General features: G+C 39.6%; 1 protein-coding gene across 1 annotated transcript in view; it reads right to left on the bottom strand.

The window, feature by feature from the left end:
• Positions 1-2,918: 2,918 nt before the first annotated feature.
• The window catches only part of GPR149 (G protein-coupled receptor 149), a 34,301-nt gene continuing 24,069 nt past the window's right edge, over positions 2,919-13,150 (bottom strand). The window contains exon 4 of the mRNA XM_068953887.1: positions 2,919-6,002. Within this exon, the coding sequence (XP_068809988.1) occupies positions 5,430-6,002 (573 nt within the window). The 3' untranslated portion in view covers positions 2,919-5,429. The remainder of the gene's footprint in view (positions 6,003-13,150) is intronic.

Here is a 13,150-nt window from a genome sequence, read left to right as displayed (position 1 = left end):
ATCCTGTGCAACTTGCTCTAGATGACCCTGCTGGAGTAGGGGGGTTGGACTAGATGATCTCCAGAGGTCCCTTCCAACTGTAACCATTCTGTGATTCTGTGATTTAGCCTGTTGGTGAATATAAATCAGGGCAATTAGTATCTTTAGTTCTAGGTTTATATCTACAAACCTATATCTAGGTTCAGATATATTAGAACAGGAGACATGTCTGACATGACTAGTCTGGAGCTAGTGAAGAGCTAGAACAAGATGGCCCCGGGCAAACGTTCAGAACACTTATCACCAATCAGGGATTAACATACGTATCCCCTCAGCAATGTGCGTGGTTTCCCTCTCTCAGATGCTGCTTGATTTAGACACAGCTGCATCTTGGGTTGACTTCTGCACGCCTAGGTAAGCTTTCAGAAAGCTGGTTTTGTTTGCTGCACCTATTCAGCATTACTCAAGAAAAACGTGCTTGGGCAGCCTTGAATTTAGGAATGACAGGATCTTGACTTTGAAGTAAAAACTCTCAGAAAACCCTGATTTTACTAGGAAAAATATGTAACGGTAGTTTCAAAAGGTAAATAAAACAAGCTCTTTGATATGCAGCTATTTACCTAGTTTATATAGGTGTTGTTAGGTAAGATGTTCTCAGGTAGTGGTGCCAAAAATCCCTGCAACAATAAAACGTATAAAGGAGGCTAGAATAGATGGCACGATTCACTTGTACCTTGGGAGCTACCGACAACCTTTAAAAATCTGGAGGAACAAACAATTTCTGCAGTCTCATTTTACTGTTCACAATATAAGAAGCAGACTGAACTCACTATCATAAAAAGCCCCAGAACCACACACAGGCCTTACAGAGAGGGTAAATCTGATGCTAGGACAGACACCACACCAGTTTTCAGTTATTCCTCCATTAATACCACTAACATTTGAGATACTTTCCTCTTCACAATTCTGAATTCATTATGTGGGATGAGAGTGAGGTTACAAGGATGCACTTTGTTTCAAAAAAGATGCAGTCCTAAGAGAGTAGGACGCCCTAGTAATAGAATCCAACTGTATTATAACCGAAGCACAGAATATGTAGTTTAAGAGGCCATTACAAATAACTTATAAGCAAACTGAGAGGAAAGAACAATATTTAACAGATTTCCTCATCGCTTTACAGCAAATTCACTGAGGTAACTTCAACAGATTTGTTCTGTTTGATCTGGTATGTCAACATCATACTGTATCTGGATGCTCAGGAAGTGCACATGCTTGAAGTAGATGAGATTTAAGCGCACAAGGAAAGCTTCCATCTGCATGTGACCACTGCATCTCAACCATGTCTTTTTATCACTGGAAAAAAACCACATGTTCTAAAGAAAACTTTAAAAATGCAAGTATTTGTGGCAGACTTGTAGATTTAGATGCTGAAAAGATAGTAAATGTGCATCTACTCACATAAAGATCTTTTTCTAACATGCATGACATGAAGTATTTCTTGAAATAATCTCAATGGTTTGCAAATTACTGGGCCTTTTCAACTTCTTTTAACCCCTTTTCATATTCATTTTCGTCCACTTCAGTAGCCCATTTTCCTGATGTAAAGTAATGAATCTGCACACAACGGCTTATTTATGTAGCAGCACGTTCCTAAAAAGGACAAAAGATAGTGCCTTCCTTTTGGCATTCTGAAGTGACATTCCTAATGAAGTCAAATTCCTGAGGAAGAAATGTGAAGCTACTGACGGTTAAACACTGAGAATGAGATGACACACAACGGGAGAGGATCCAGTGTTAAAGGCTTTCAACCCCATGAGTGAATCTTGCTACTGCAAAGTAACAATCCTGCATTCAACAGGACTTTCTCTGTGATTAAAGGTTACTTGTGTAAGGACTGAGGATCTTACTAGACTGTTTTATAAAATACACAAGAGCATACAACATACAGGAGTGTACATATATAGGAATTGTAACACATACAGTAGCTGCAGCTCAAGTCTAGAAAAGCAGAATTTATTCTGCCCTGAGACAACTATCTCAATCTATAAAACATATTATGACAGAGAAACATAATACTTAAACACTAATTTTTGAAATCATTATAGCGATACATACCAGGAAGTGAAATCATGTTCCAGAATCTATGCATCAACCCCAAATCTATAAAGGTAAAATAATGTACAAGCAACATTTAATTATTATTTTGTATGAAATCACTCTACTCTGAAGTAATATGATGTTTAAGATGTATTTTCTATCAATATTTTTATAGGAAGACTATGTTTCAGTACCTGGCTATATCCGCTCTTTCAAGAAGCACAATCCTTTGAGGCATATGTGATTCACGGGCCTGACCCTGCTTATAATAGATTTATTTTTCTTGTAACTCTGTTAATATAATGTTATTCTCAGTATACCTGAGTGCCACTGAAAGGAAATTTTGACCCACTGGTTATACTGTTTACCAAAGATCATCGCAAAAATTATTTCCCACTTTCCTATTTTGTATCCTTTGCATTATTCAGTAGTCCAAGTCCTAACAGCAGGGGAAGCCCCAAGTGCAGATTCAGGTCATCTTTTCCAAGGGATTTTTTTCGTTCAGTCCCTGTGGTGTCTGAACAGAAATGAGCTCTCTTTCAAGTCACCTTCAAATGGTCACTGACAACCACCACTTTGCCCTCAAATGTCAAGCTGTCTCTGAAATACATAAAAAGGTCAGACGGGAAAAACAACAGAAGAAGAAAAATGTTTTCCTGGCAAACTACTATAAAAGAATTGTGTTTAAAAAGAGTTCAATTATATTTCCAAAAATGATGTAAACAAGGACACCCTAATAGTGTACATGAATACATAAACCAGGAGAGCACGCAGCTAGTTCTCTGGTGCTTTGTGCAAGGAACTGGTATCTACTGAATAATTACGACTTGGGTTTTCAGACACTTGACAATGTTTAATTATATAAGTCATTTTAGAGCAAAACATAAAATAATCAGACATTTGTACATTAGCAAATTTACAGATTCATTAAAGAAAATGTAATTTTTATTACAGCAGCAGGACAATATCCTACGATTAGGTCAAGCTCAGGGTCACATCTATGCAGAATTTTAATGCCTCCAAATTTTAACTCTTTCTAAATATACCCCTCTGAGATTAACACATCAGCACTTAATCCTCTTGTCAGCATAGTCCCCACCACTTCTCAGGAAAAAAACACCTGACAAAACTTTAAAGCTGTGATGCTGTGATGAAGTGCATCTGTCGCTATAAATCCACTTTTTGTGTTCCTTCTACAGAAGGCAAAGAAAAGCAGTATCTTCAGAGATAGCAGGATGCCTCTCTCTGCTTTGTACAAATGGATATCACAGAATGATTGAGGTTGGAAGGGACCTCTGGAGATCATCTAGTCCAACCCTCCTGCTCAAGATTTATTCTATAGACATAGCATGGATTACTCAGACCTTCTACTGTAGTTTTCAGCTAAACCTGAAATATAATGTAGCATCTTAGTGCTACTAAGAGCCTTACGTACTCTTGTTTTCAGCTTGGAAAGGTAGCACGTGAAAAGCACAATTTGCAGAGAGTGACCCATCTTTATCACAGCAACCTGCAGTCTTTGACCCTGATTCCCTTCACATCTACATCACTGTCACCCTAACAGCAGTGATTCAGCGACGTCATGCCCGATATAGTTTGCTGAAGTGAGAAGGCAAAGTGGCCGTTTGTTGTCATGCCTTCGTACTGAATGTTAACTGCAGAGACACAGTAGTCGGCCCTTTTGCTTTGTCTGTTTGTAATCCATACAGGAATCCTGAATGAGTTTTGGCTTACTTTCCCTTGCCTGTTCCTACTGAGTGGAAAACAGGATGACTGCAGACACCTAAATGATTATGTCGTTGCACATACCACTGGCAATTAAATCTATTAATTAAAAAAGTAGTGTGACTTTTAGTCAAACAGCTGAAAGTCTTGGGAGTCTATTTACCTCTGTTCAACTGAAATGAAAGACAAACCTCTGAAGAGGAGTTTTCAGTCAAAACAGATCAGCATTTCAAACATTTGCAACATATTTCATGTAAGACTTGAGGACTCCATTGACTGTTTTGCCTACTTCTTATCTGAATTTGACACAAAATACGGCACTCACTAGTTTTGGGTTGGTTTTAGGCTTAGTTTTAGGCTTCCAATAAGTCAGCAGAGAGACAGATTCCTCTTGAGGGTGCTTCAGGGCAGGAACCTATTTGCCTCTCTCTCTGGAGGCTGATGTCTCAGTTAGGTCTCTAAGACTGGCCACTGTGAACAGCTCCCTTCTCCCATCCTAGAAGTCACAAATCAGTTGTAACCCCAGACTCCTGACTTTCTCAGTTCTAAAGCATGAGGGTCTGTCCAAAGAAGAGTGATGATAGGTTTACTGACAAAATACATACGGCAGGAACAATGCTAGCGTCTTCGCTGTGAGCCGCTGGGACTTCTGCAGCAATCTGCAAGCTTGGCCCATTCCCATCGTTGTGCTGTGAAAAGCATTAGTTTCAGACGGGCCTTGAAGAAGACCACATTGTGAATCACTGTTCCTTGCTTAGGGATGCCTCTTGTCTGAAAATCTTTAAACAGGAACAATTATTCAAGTTAATTTTGATGTTCTAGCTCTTCAGACGTTTCAAATGTTACCCTTATTTGGATCGAGTGCAAATATTCTGTAAGGTTGGGAAACCTCTTAACTTGGCAAGATATCATGGAGGCGAAAAAGGGGACTCTCTAAACTAACCAACACCTGACACGTTTGACCAAAGAAATGTCAAGCCATGAGAACACTGTTAAGTTTCATGATGATGTACTTACAGAATGTGCATGCTTACATTTCAGCCATTCATATTCAAAGATCTAACAGTGGCCCATTACATAGGAATTACATATGAATCACATATAGAACAGTAGAAACCTAAATCACTTAGTTGTTTTTTAATCCTTTGCTTAGTCATATAAATGAGTTTGTCTTAGGCTTTTGCTACATTTTTGCAGATAAATGTTTCAAGTTTTGCGCAGCACTAAGAGAAGAATTGCAACAGTCAGTCAAAACTGTTAAAACTTCACCTGGATGGAGCTTTCCCCTTATTTTCCGCAGGTTCCCACGGACAGGCCACCCAGTGCCAACAAGCAACCCGAGCAGTTTTCTAAGACTTTATTCAGAACTGTTCTTAGACATGAGTGTTCCTCAAATAAAGAGATAAATAAATAACTTGAAATTCACTATGTAAAGCTGTAAAGCACTTAAGCATTTCTGTTTTCCCATCTATATGTGATTAAAAGTTTTGTTCTCTTTAATAGTGTACCCACACAAAAGTAATTCATTTATTAGGAAAAAACGGTTGTCATGGTATTTTCTAGGACAACTTGAGTCAAGAGGAGCAGTGTCCGTCAAACCAGTTTAAATGTCTAGATTCAATGTCTTTTTAACTGTTGTTGTCATCTTCTTCACGTTTTCTGTATGCTTTATTCAACATTTGTATTTCTTCCTGATAACCATCTCTTTCCATATGCTGTTTTTTACTATTCTGCCGATGAGCTTCGACAGTGTCCGGAATTGATATGTTAATGTCGCTGTCAGGATTGTTTGATGGTATGAAGAGTGAGTAGGAGGCAGTTTCCCCTAAATCACATGAAACAAACCTGTTTTCTTTCCGCGAATACCGTAAGGATGGAGACCTCACCTGTGTGGAGGACTGGCTGATATTACTGATGATTGACACAGTATCCAGGGCCTCTTCATTGTCACAAATTTCAAGAACCTCTAAATGAATTTTAACGCTTGTGTCAGCAAACGTATTAGGAGACTCCTCTGGGTTTGGCTCGTGACCAACACTCTTAGATCGATATACTTCAATTTTCTTTGACGTGGGTGTTATTTTTTGCCCCTCAGTGCTTACCTCGTATGTAGATAAAGAGAGGGTTTTCCCTGTGGGTGCCTGAAGAGATACAGTTCCTTGAAAAGCACACAAAGGAATAGCTAAGGCACCACCTGAGCGCTGGAAAGAAAAAGAATGACCATTATCTAATGTTAATTTTTCAAGTCAGAATTCATTATAAACAAGACAATTATGCTTAGTTTGTTAGCTTATTTTACTTCTGCAGACTTTTCTTTGGAACATTTTTGAAAACTGGTATTTAAATTAACATTATGATGTTCTAAAGGGTAAAAATAAGTGCTTTACAATGAAGACTGTATGATACGCTTTAGTATAAAAAGCAAAGTCCCGAGCAACTGTGACTCAGCTATAGCTTATGGACACAGACCCTTCATTATAATATGTCGGCAGACTTAACATTTCATTTAAGCCAGTCCACAATGAGATAGCTGCTATGAGCTGGCCCCTCTGAAAGTGTTTTTACTCTGCTTAATTTTGATCAGGATACTGGTCTCCCAAGGCTTCTCATATAGTTCGGTTTATTTGGTGGTGAAAATTATGCTTGCTGATAATGATATCAGTTGGAAATCTATAATAAAGACTTACAATGCTACTATCCTGATAGCTACAGGAACCGTCTAGAATCTTGCTCCTAAGCCCATTTATTTCACAGTGGTTCTAGAAGCCCATACGGGACTTTTTTCTAGAACAAAACTGAATTTATCAGTAGAGAAACGTTCACAAATTTGAAGGCAGGGAAAGAAAATTCAGCTATAGTTGTGCAGTACTAAAGGTCACGCTCAAACTACACGCTTTTAGCAGCTGCAAAGAAAGTAGTTGTTCCAAAGGCTGTAAATAAATAAAGGCGTTATACAAAGAAATCAGACAGTGGTAGCTAACTCTGCAGTTAAGTTGTTACATGTTCCCTTCCCCTCCAGCCTCCCCCCAACACTCCCCAGCTTAGCACCACATAATCTTCTGGAAGATTAGGGAATAAGAAACAATATTATAGCAATCAATGCATGAGGTGAAAAAAAAAGACAAACACGATATGGGTACAGTGACTAGAGGAAGAAAGACAGACGATTTTCAGGATGCGTGAGTTTGAGGGATTTAAAGAGTTTGGATAGCACTCCCATTTCTTCCTGCCCAATGCAAGGGAGGGGTAAAATGAGGGAGGGAGACAACTGTCTAGGAGAGCGAGATATTCTTCTTCGTTTTGAGCGCTGTGATTAATCTACCTGCAACCAACACATAAACCACAGAAACCCCCAGCTTCCAAAAGAACCAGTCTTGCCCGTGTACGTTAGAGGGGGACAGCCTCCGCAAATCTGCTGAAGCAGAAGCTCCAGGATCCTCCTCATGGGCTACTAATTTGTCTTGTGCAAACAGTGTGAATAGAAAGAGAGGAAGAAAAGGAAGGGTGATAGAAAGAACAGATCTAATAATTGGCGGCATGGAGATGCGCTAGTGTTACGTTAGCTATTGAAAAGACCCCATTTTGGCCAGTTCTGTTTTTTTGGCCAGTTCTGTTTAATATTTTCCTTCCAGTAAAACTGAGAAAGTGAGTAGAAACGGATAGTTTAGCACATTAATTTGAAAGGTGAAATTGTTCTTGGGCAACTGGGAAAGGCAATTATTTGCTCATTATTAAAGGAAGATCTTGTGATGAGACTTTTATAGAGTAAGGCAGAACTTTACAATCGCACAGCTTATCAAGTGACTCAGTACCTCACCTTCACTAAAGAGCATGAAAAGGAAATTAGGTCTTGTGCCGAAGAGTCTCGATAGACTGTGTGACTTAATATGGTCCTTGGACAAAGGAATTTGCCTGAACAATGCTAGGAGTCGGCTTGTCCTGCTGGAAGGAAATCTAAGTCATATTAGTCTCCTCAATCGATTTGTAAGAGAAAAGTGGTCCTCAAGTGTTCTTCCAATACAGAAAGTTGCAGAGGCAGCTACCGTGCTGTGTCACTCAACCAGCAGAGAGGTCTTAGATACCTCAATGTTAGATTTTAGCAGCTTACTCCTAGCTCCTGATTCCCAAGGTACCATGTCAGGAATACCGGTCCCCTTAAGTGCAGCTCTCCTAAGGGTAAATACCAGAAGCCTCTGTTTCAGAGCAATGAGTAAGGCTCACTTTTGTTTTTTTATTGCACAGTTAGGTGCTGGCACCTGAATCTTCTGCAGTAATCAGTAATTAGGAGCATGCCTCCAGAAAAGGAAACAAATAGGAGTAACCATTTTCTCATCTTGAGGAAGCTCTAGTCCACTTTTCCCCCATCCCAGGTGCTTCCTAAGGTCACGAGGCTACACTGGAGAAAGGTCTATTTATTGCTCCTGAAGGACTGGAGTGTTCACATCCAAAGAAAGTGAGTTCAGTTCCCTGTTTCAAAATACTGTATTTCACACTAAACATTGGCTAAAATGTAGATCCAGTATTGGAGTAAACCAGACACCCAGGCTCCTGCCTTCTCACATGCCTCCTGTTAGGCTACAACATCATGTTCCCTCTTGTGTATTCCCTCTACAACACACAATTCACGTTTTGCAGTGGCACAGCTTTTCTTAGCAGGGTATGGGCTTAGGTGTGTGATGGCTGTGGTGTTTCTCGCACAAGACAGTTCTGGTAACTGCAGGGGAATTCTTGCAGAAGCTCTGCTTTGCTTTGGAGCGGGATTCATTGTAATATGGACTTCTGAATTCTGCATAAGACCTGCTTAAAGTGATTAACTTCTTCACTGGCTAATTCTCCTTACAAATGCACTAATGGGCAGGTCACACTGATTTTAAATTAAATTCTTATTTAAATAAGAATTATTATGCAGAATAGTTATTGCATCACAGTACCTTTCCATAGGGCAGGACGATCAGACCTTATGGGTGAAGAGCAAGGATAGGAACCTACACAGAAGCAACCTCTCCCTCTCACTAGCCTTCTGTTAGCCCACCCAACCTGATCTCACTGGAAAGACCAAAACTGTTCATGGGGAACCTGCAGAACAAAACAATGTTGGGATGTCCTTTTCACTCCAATCCGCTGAGTACAGGGTCACTTACTTAAGCCTAGAGTCTTCCCAAGATCAACAGATTGCCTCCTCCTCTTCACTGAGCACATTATGCCGCAGCTCTGCTCCACTCAAGCAATTCATGGAGGAGGAAGGGAAACATCATCAGCTCAAGGATTCCCATTGAGCTTGCTTCCCTCCACCAGAGGGCAAAGCAGATCTTATCTTATTGAGTAAGATAAAGTAGGCAAAGCCTAGTGGTTCTAAGCAGTGACGGTGGAGGCCCAAGGTGACTATCTGGGATATTGCAATAGATTGAGCCTGGATAAGTAATAATTTTGGTAACACACATTTAGACTAGTGCTTATATTGGACACTATGATATTACTGGATACAAGTCCTACAGCTCCGTTTTCAGCCCCCCTGTACAGCTTCTTCAGTCAACACTGGAAGCCCTTTGCAGGGTCAGTTAGAGCATCTGCATTTCTGGCAGTTAATCAAGCTCGGAGTCTGAAGAACAGTCTGAAACAGCGCTAAGATTTTACAGAAAGACATTGAAATAATATGAAAAAATAAGTTAAACAAGAACAGATTACTTCAGTGCAAGGTTACATTCTACTTAATAAAACAGATTTCAGATTGTATATCAAGAAGATGAAGGGTATCTCTGAAGCACCTGGTGCACGAATGAATAACTCTCACCCACTGGAGTGAGTACTCCAGTTCTGGAGCAGCCACAATAAGAAATTTTCCCCTGACCACAGATTTAATGGCTCTTTCTATGAAGTCTGTTTTCTGTTGAGAAATCAACATTCATCTTTAGAAGTAAAATGGACATGCCAAGTCTTCTCTGTCATTTCCTAGTCACTAACTAGGAAGTCAGTGAGCTATACAATTTTCTGGCAGAAAAATTCCAGCAGAAATATTGTTCATTTACAGACAAATCCATCTGTTTCTACAAGTAAGAGAACCCATTTTTGTCTTTGCAATCCATGCATCATAATGTCATGTATTCATGACTGTGAACAGGAACTACCTAGTAACTACTGCCCTGTTACATAGCAGCTTTCCAATCACAGCTTAAACTCACTCAGTGTAAGAACTGAATAGCAAGGAAAGTGGACTATTGTCTCCAAGTTTTGACAAAGTAAACGTGTATGAAACAAATCTATTCATCATCAATGCACAATATTAAGAAGTTAAAAAAATCAAACTAGCTAGTAAAGAAAAATGAGCAGCATTTACATGATGCTATAAAACTTACTAAATTATACACTAAGCTGAGTTTATTAAAAATTAAATCAAAATCTGGAACTGCATGATGGAGGAAGAGAGAAATAAAACCAGAGCAGAGATCTGAGCCACTGAGCTAAAAATTCACTGCTAAGCATTGAGGTGAACTAGCACTAACAGGGCTGGCCCTGAAATGCCAAAGCCCCAGGAGACTTCCATGGTCCCCACAGGAGTGGAGCCTGTGCGGACGGTGACGGTGCTTTTGCTGGCCACAGTACCGGAAAGGACCATGCACCTGCGCCCCTAAGGGGCCAGCAGTCATCTCCTTAGTTCTCAGCTGTGTGAATAAGATCTGGTCCCTCAGCTTGCTCGCAGGGCCCAGCGCACCGAATAACAGGAACTAGGCACTCTCATGGATTCAAAGCTGTCACACATATTTTGCTTGTTTTGCGAGCCTTGGTCAAGAGTCAAATAGCCCAACAGAAAAATGCTACGAATAAAAACACCGTTACTCCAAATGAGGGAAGAATGGATTTCTGGTTATACGTACAGCCAGGCAAATTTGATCATCCATGGAATTACTCTCAGCAGGAATTAGTGTAAATGAGAACAGACCATGACCCTTAACTTGATCTTGATAACCTTATTTAATATTAATCTTTGCGTTTTAAATGGCCATTAACACCCCATTACCTTATGACACGTTCATGGCAATAAACAGGAATCTACCTAGCAAATCAGACTATACTGATACATCCTGTGCAGAAGGATTTTATCTTCCATTCCCACTGTTACTTACAGCTCAGCTCTCTAAGTCTTGTAATGTAATTTGATTCTAAAACAGGAAGAGGAAGCAATCTGAGTAATGCTAACCAGTGGCCTTCAATTTATCCATTCAGGTTCTTGTGTCTCATCTGTGCATGATTTTAGCATCCACAAGAGTAGCAGGGTTGTGATTCATTTTTTACCTCAGCCCAAAATGTTTTTTGGAAGGGTTCTGCTTCACTGGTCTCTCCACATGCTTTTCCCCCTACTCTTTGTATTCCTATATTTAAAAGAAAACTTGTGGCTGGCAAAAGAAATACGCGTATTAACTCCTCCCACACTACCTATGCTACGCATTCACTTTTAAAAGCATTATTACAAAGATGCTTTTAAGAAGGTACAGAAAGCTCACAGCTACTGGTTCCTGGGATTGTCTTCAGAAAGACAGTGTTTTGATGCCGTCTTATCATCTGAATGAATGCAGGAATTATGCATGAGCAGAAAGGTGAAGAGCTTTGTGAAACAAATAAACCCTGTCTTTTAAATCAAAGTGCCATTTTGCAGCTTTTGTGTCTCAGCAGTTTAGCAGCATATCAGATACACACATACAGTTATCATGATTTCCAGAATAAAATTTAGAAAGCTTTCTACAACTCTAGCTTTGTATTTATCAGGATTAGTTACACTGCGATTTGTTGTATTAACACAAAGATATGGCACAGTTTAAGTACATTCTTTCTAACTGTAATGTCTCCCATACCTGTCTGAGGTTCACAGTAACTACCGAGGGCAAGGAAGTCTTGCTATGAATGATTCTGATGCTATGAAGTAAAGATTTATCCTTCTGAGACTCCAATCATGCTCAACACCTACAAGAGGTGAAGGAAGGATCAGGCACATGGCTGTTCAAATGCAGATTTAAAATCAAGCCTGTTCTTTTTCTTTGCATGCACACGTGAATATATTACATAGAAGTATTTTTTATGTTTCATTGTACATACACATACACGTATATAAAAATATTTATCTTATTCATAATTCATTGTTAAAGTTCGGGTAGGACTGATTGGGGAGGGGAAGCATTGGGACAGATTTATTGCTGTGCCACAGGAAATCCAATTATTTTGATAGCTGAGAAATCAAAAAACAAAAAATCCTGAAAAGTTTAAATCTGAAAATGCTCAAATGTTCCAATAAAAAAAAAAAAACATGGTAAAACATTTTGTAAGGCAAAACTAAATCCAGCAGAATATTTGAAGGGTCTTATAAAAGTTGCAGAACAGTATAAGATCTGAGCTATTCTCCTTAAGAACAACCTTAGCAGCATGTATGGCACATCCCTCTGGAGGTCTATTTTTTGCAGCTTTGCAAAACAAATAGCAAGAGAAACAGCTAGTTGATAATTTTCAAAGTTGCTTAATATATATCCACATGCATTTCAGCACTCAGGAATACTGCAGGATCTCTAATGCAGTGACACCAGCCGTGAGTTTCCTGCCAACAGGAGTTGGCCCTTCTCTTGCCTAGCTTTACTTTTTGTGAAGAGTGTTCATTCATTTCCATCATGTTGTATCACAGGGCACTTCCTCCGTACAGTTCCTGTCTGAGATAGCCGAAGGCTATTCTGTCAGTAAGAATCTAGGGCATAGTTTTCACTGGAGAAATACATGTACCAGCACATTAATTTTTTAATAAGCAAAGACAAAAAAATAACAATGAAGTAAATCACAAATGTACTCATTCCTTAAAAGAGTGCTGTTGCATTCTGAACAAAGACATCTTTGCATAATTGATACTGCAAGTCCTTTTATTATTCACTCATCTCCCAGATTTCATGGAAGACAGAAAATAGTTGTTATTGCTATGAGGCACATCTTCATCATAATCCTTGTAGTTTAAGACCAACCTCTTCTGTCCAGTTTTGGCTATCTGAGCAGAATTTGAGCCCAGTTCACCAGCTGAGGATATTATCGTGTACGGGAGGCTTCAGCCTGTGCAGAGAACACAACCAAGTCCGAGGGCACCTGGCCAGCGGGCCCTGGTAAAGCAGTATGAAAGGGCCCACCAAGAGCCATCTGACTTATGGTCTTCAAGTAATCCTAGTGAAGGCATGTTGTAACTTAGAAACTCTGCAGTCTCGCTTGAATACAAAGTAAGGGTTTTACCCCTATGGCTTTTCTGACGGGGAAGAAAAGGAAAGGAGAAGATAACTTTCATAGAATCTGTCACTGTATTTCTCCTTGCAAACTGGTAGAAACCAAA

Source organism: Struthio camelus, chromosome 9 (genome assembly GCF_040807025.1).
Source record: "Struthio camelus isolate bStrCam1 chromosome 9, bStrCam1.hap1, whole genome shotgun sequence".
In the NCBI taxonomy this organism is placed as follows: Eukaryota; Metazoa; Chordata; class Aves; order Struthioniformes; family Struthionidae; genus Struthio; species Struthio camelus.
The sequence above is the reverse complement of the archived record's forward strand: the minus strand, read 5'-3'. Positions and strand labels throughout refer to the sequence as shown.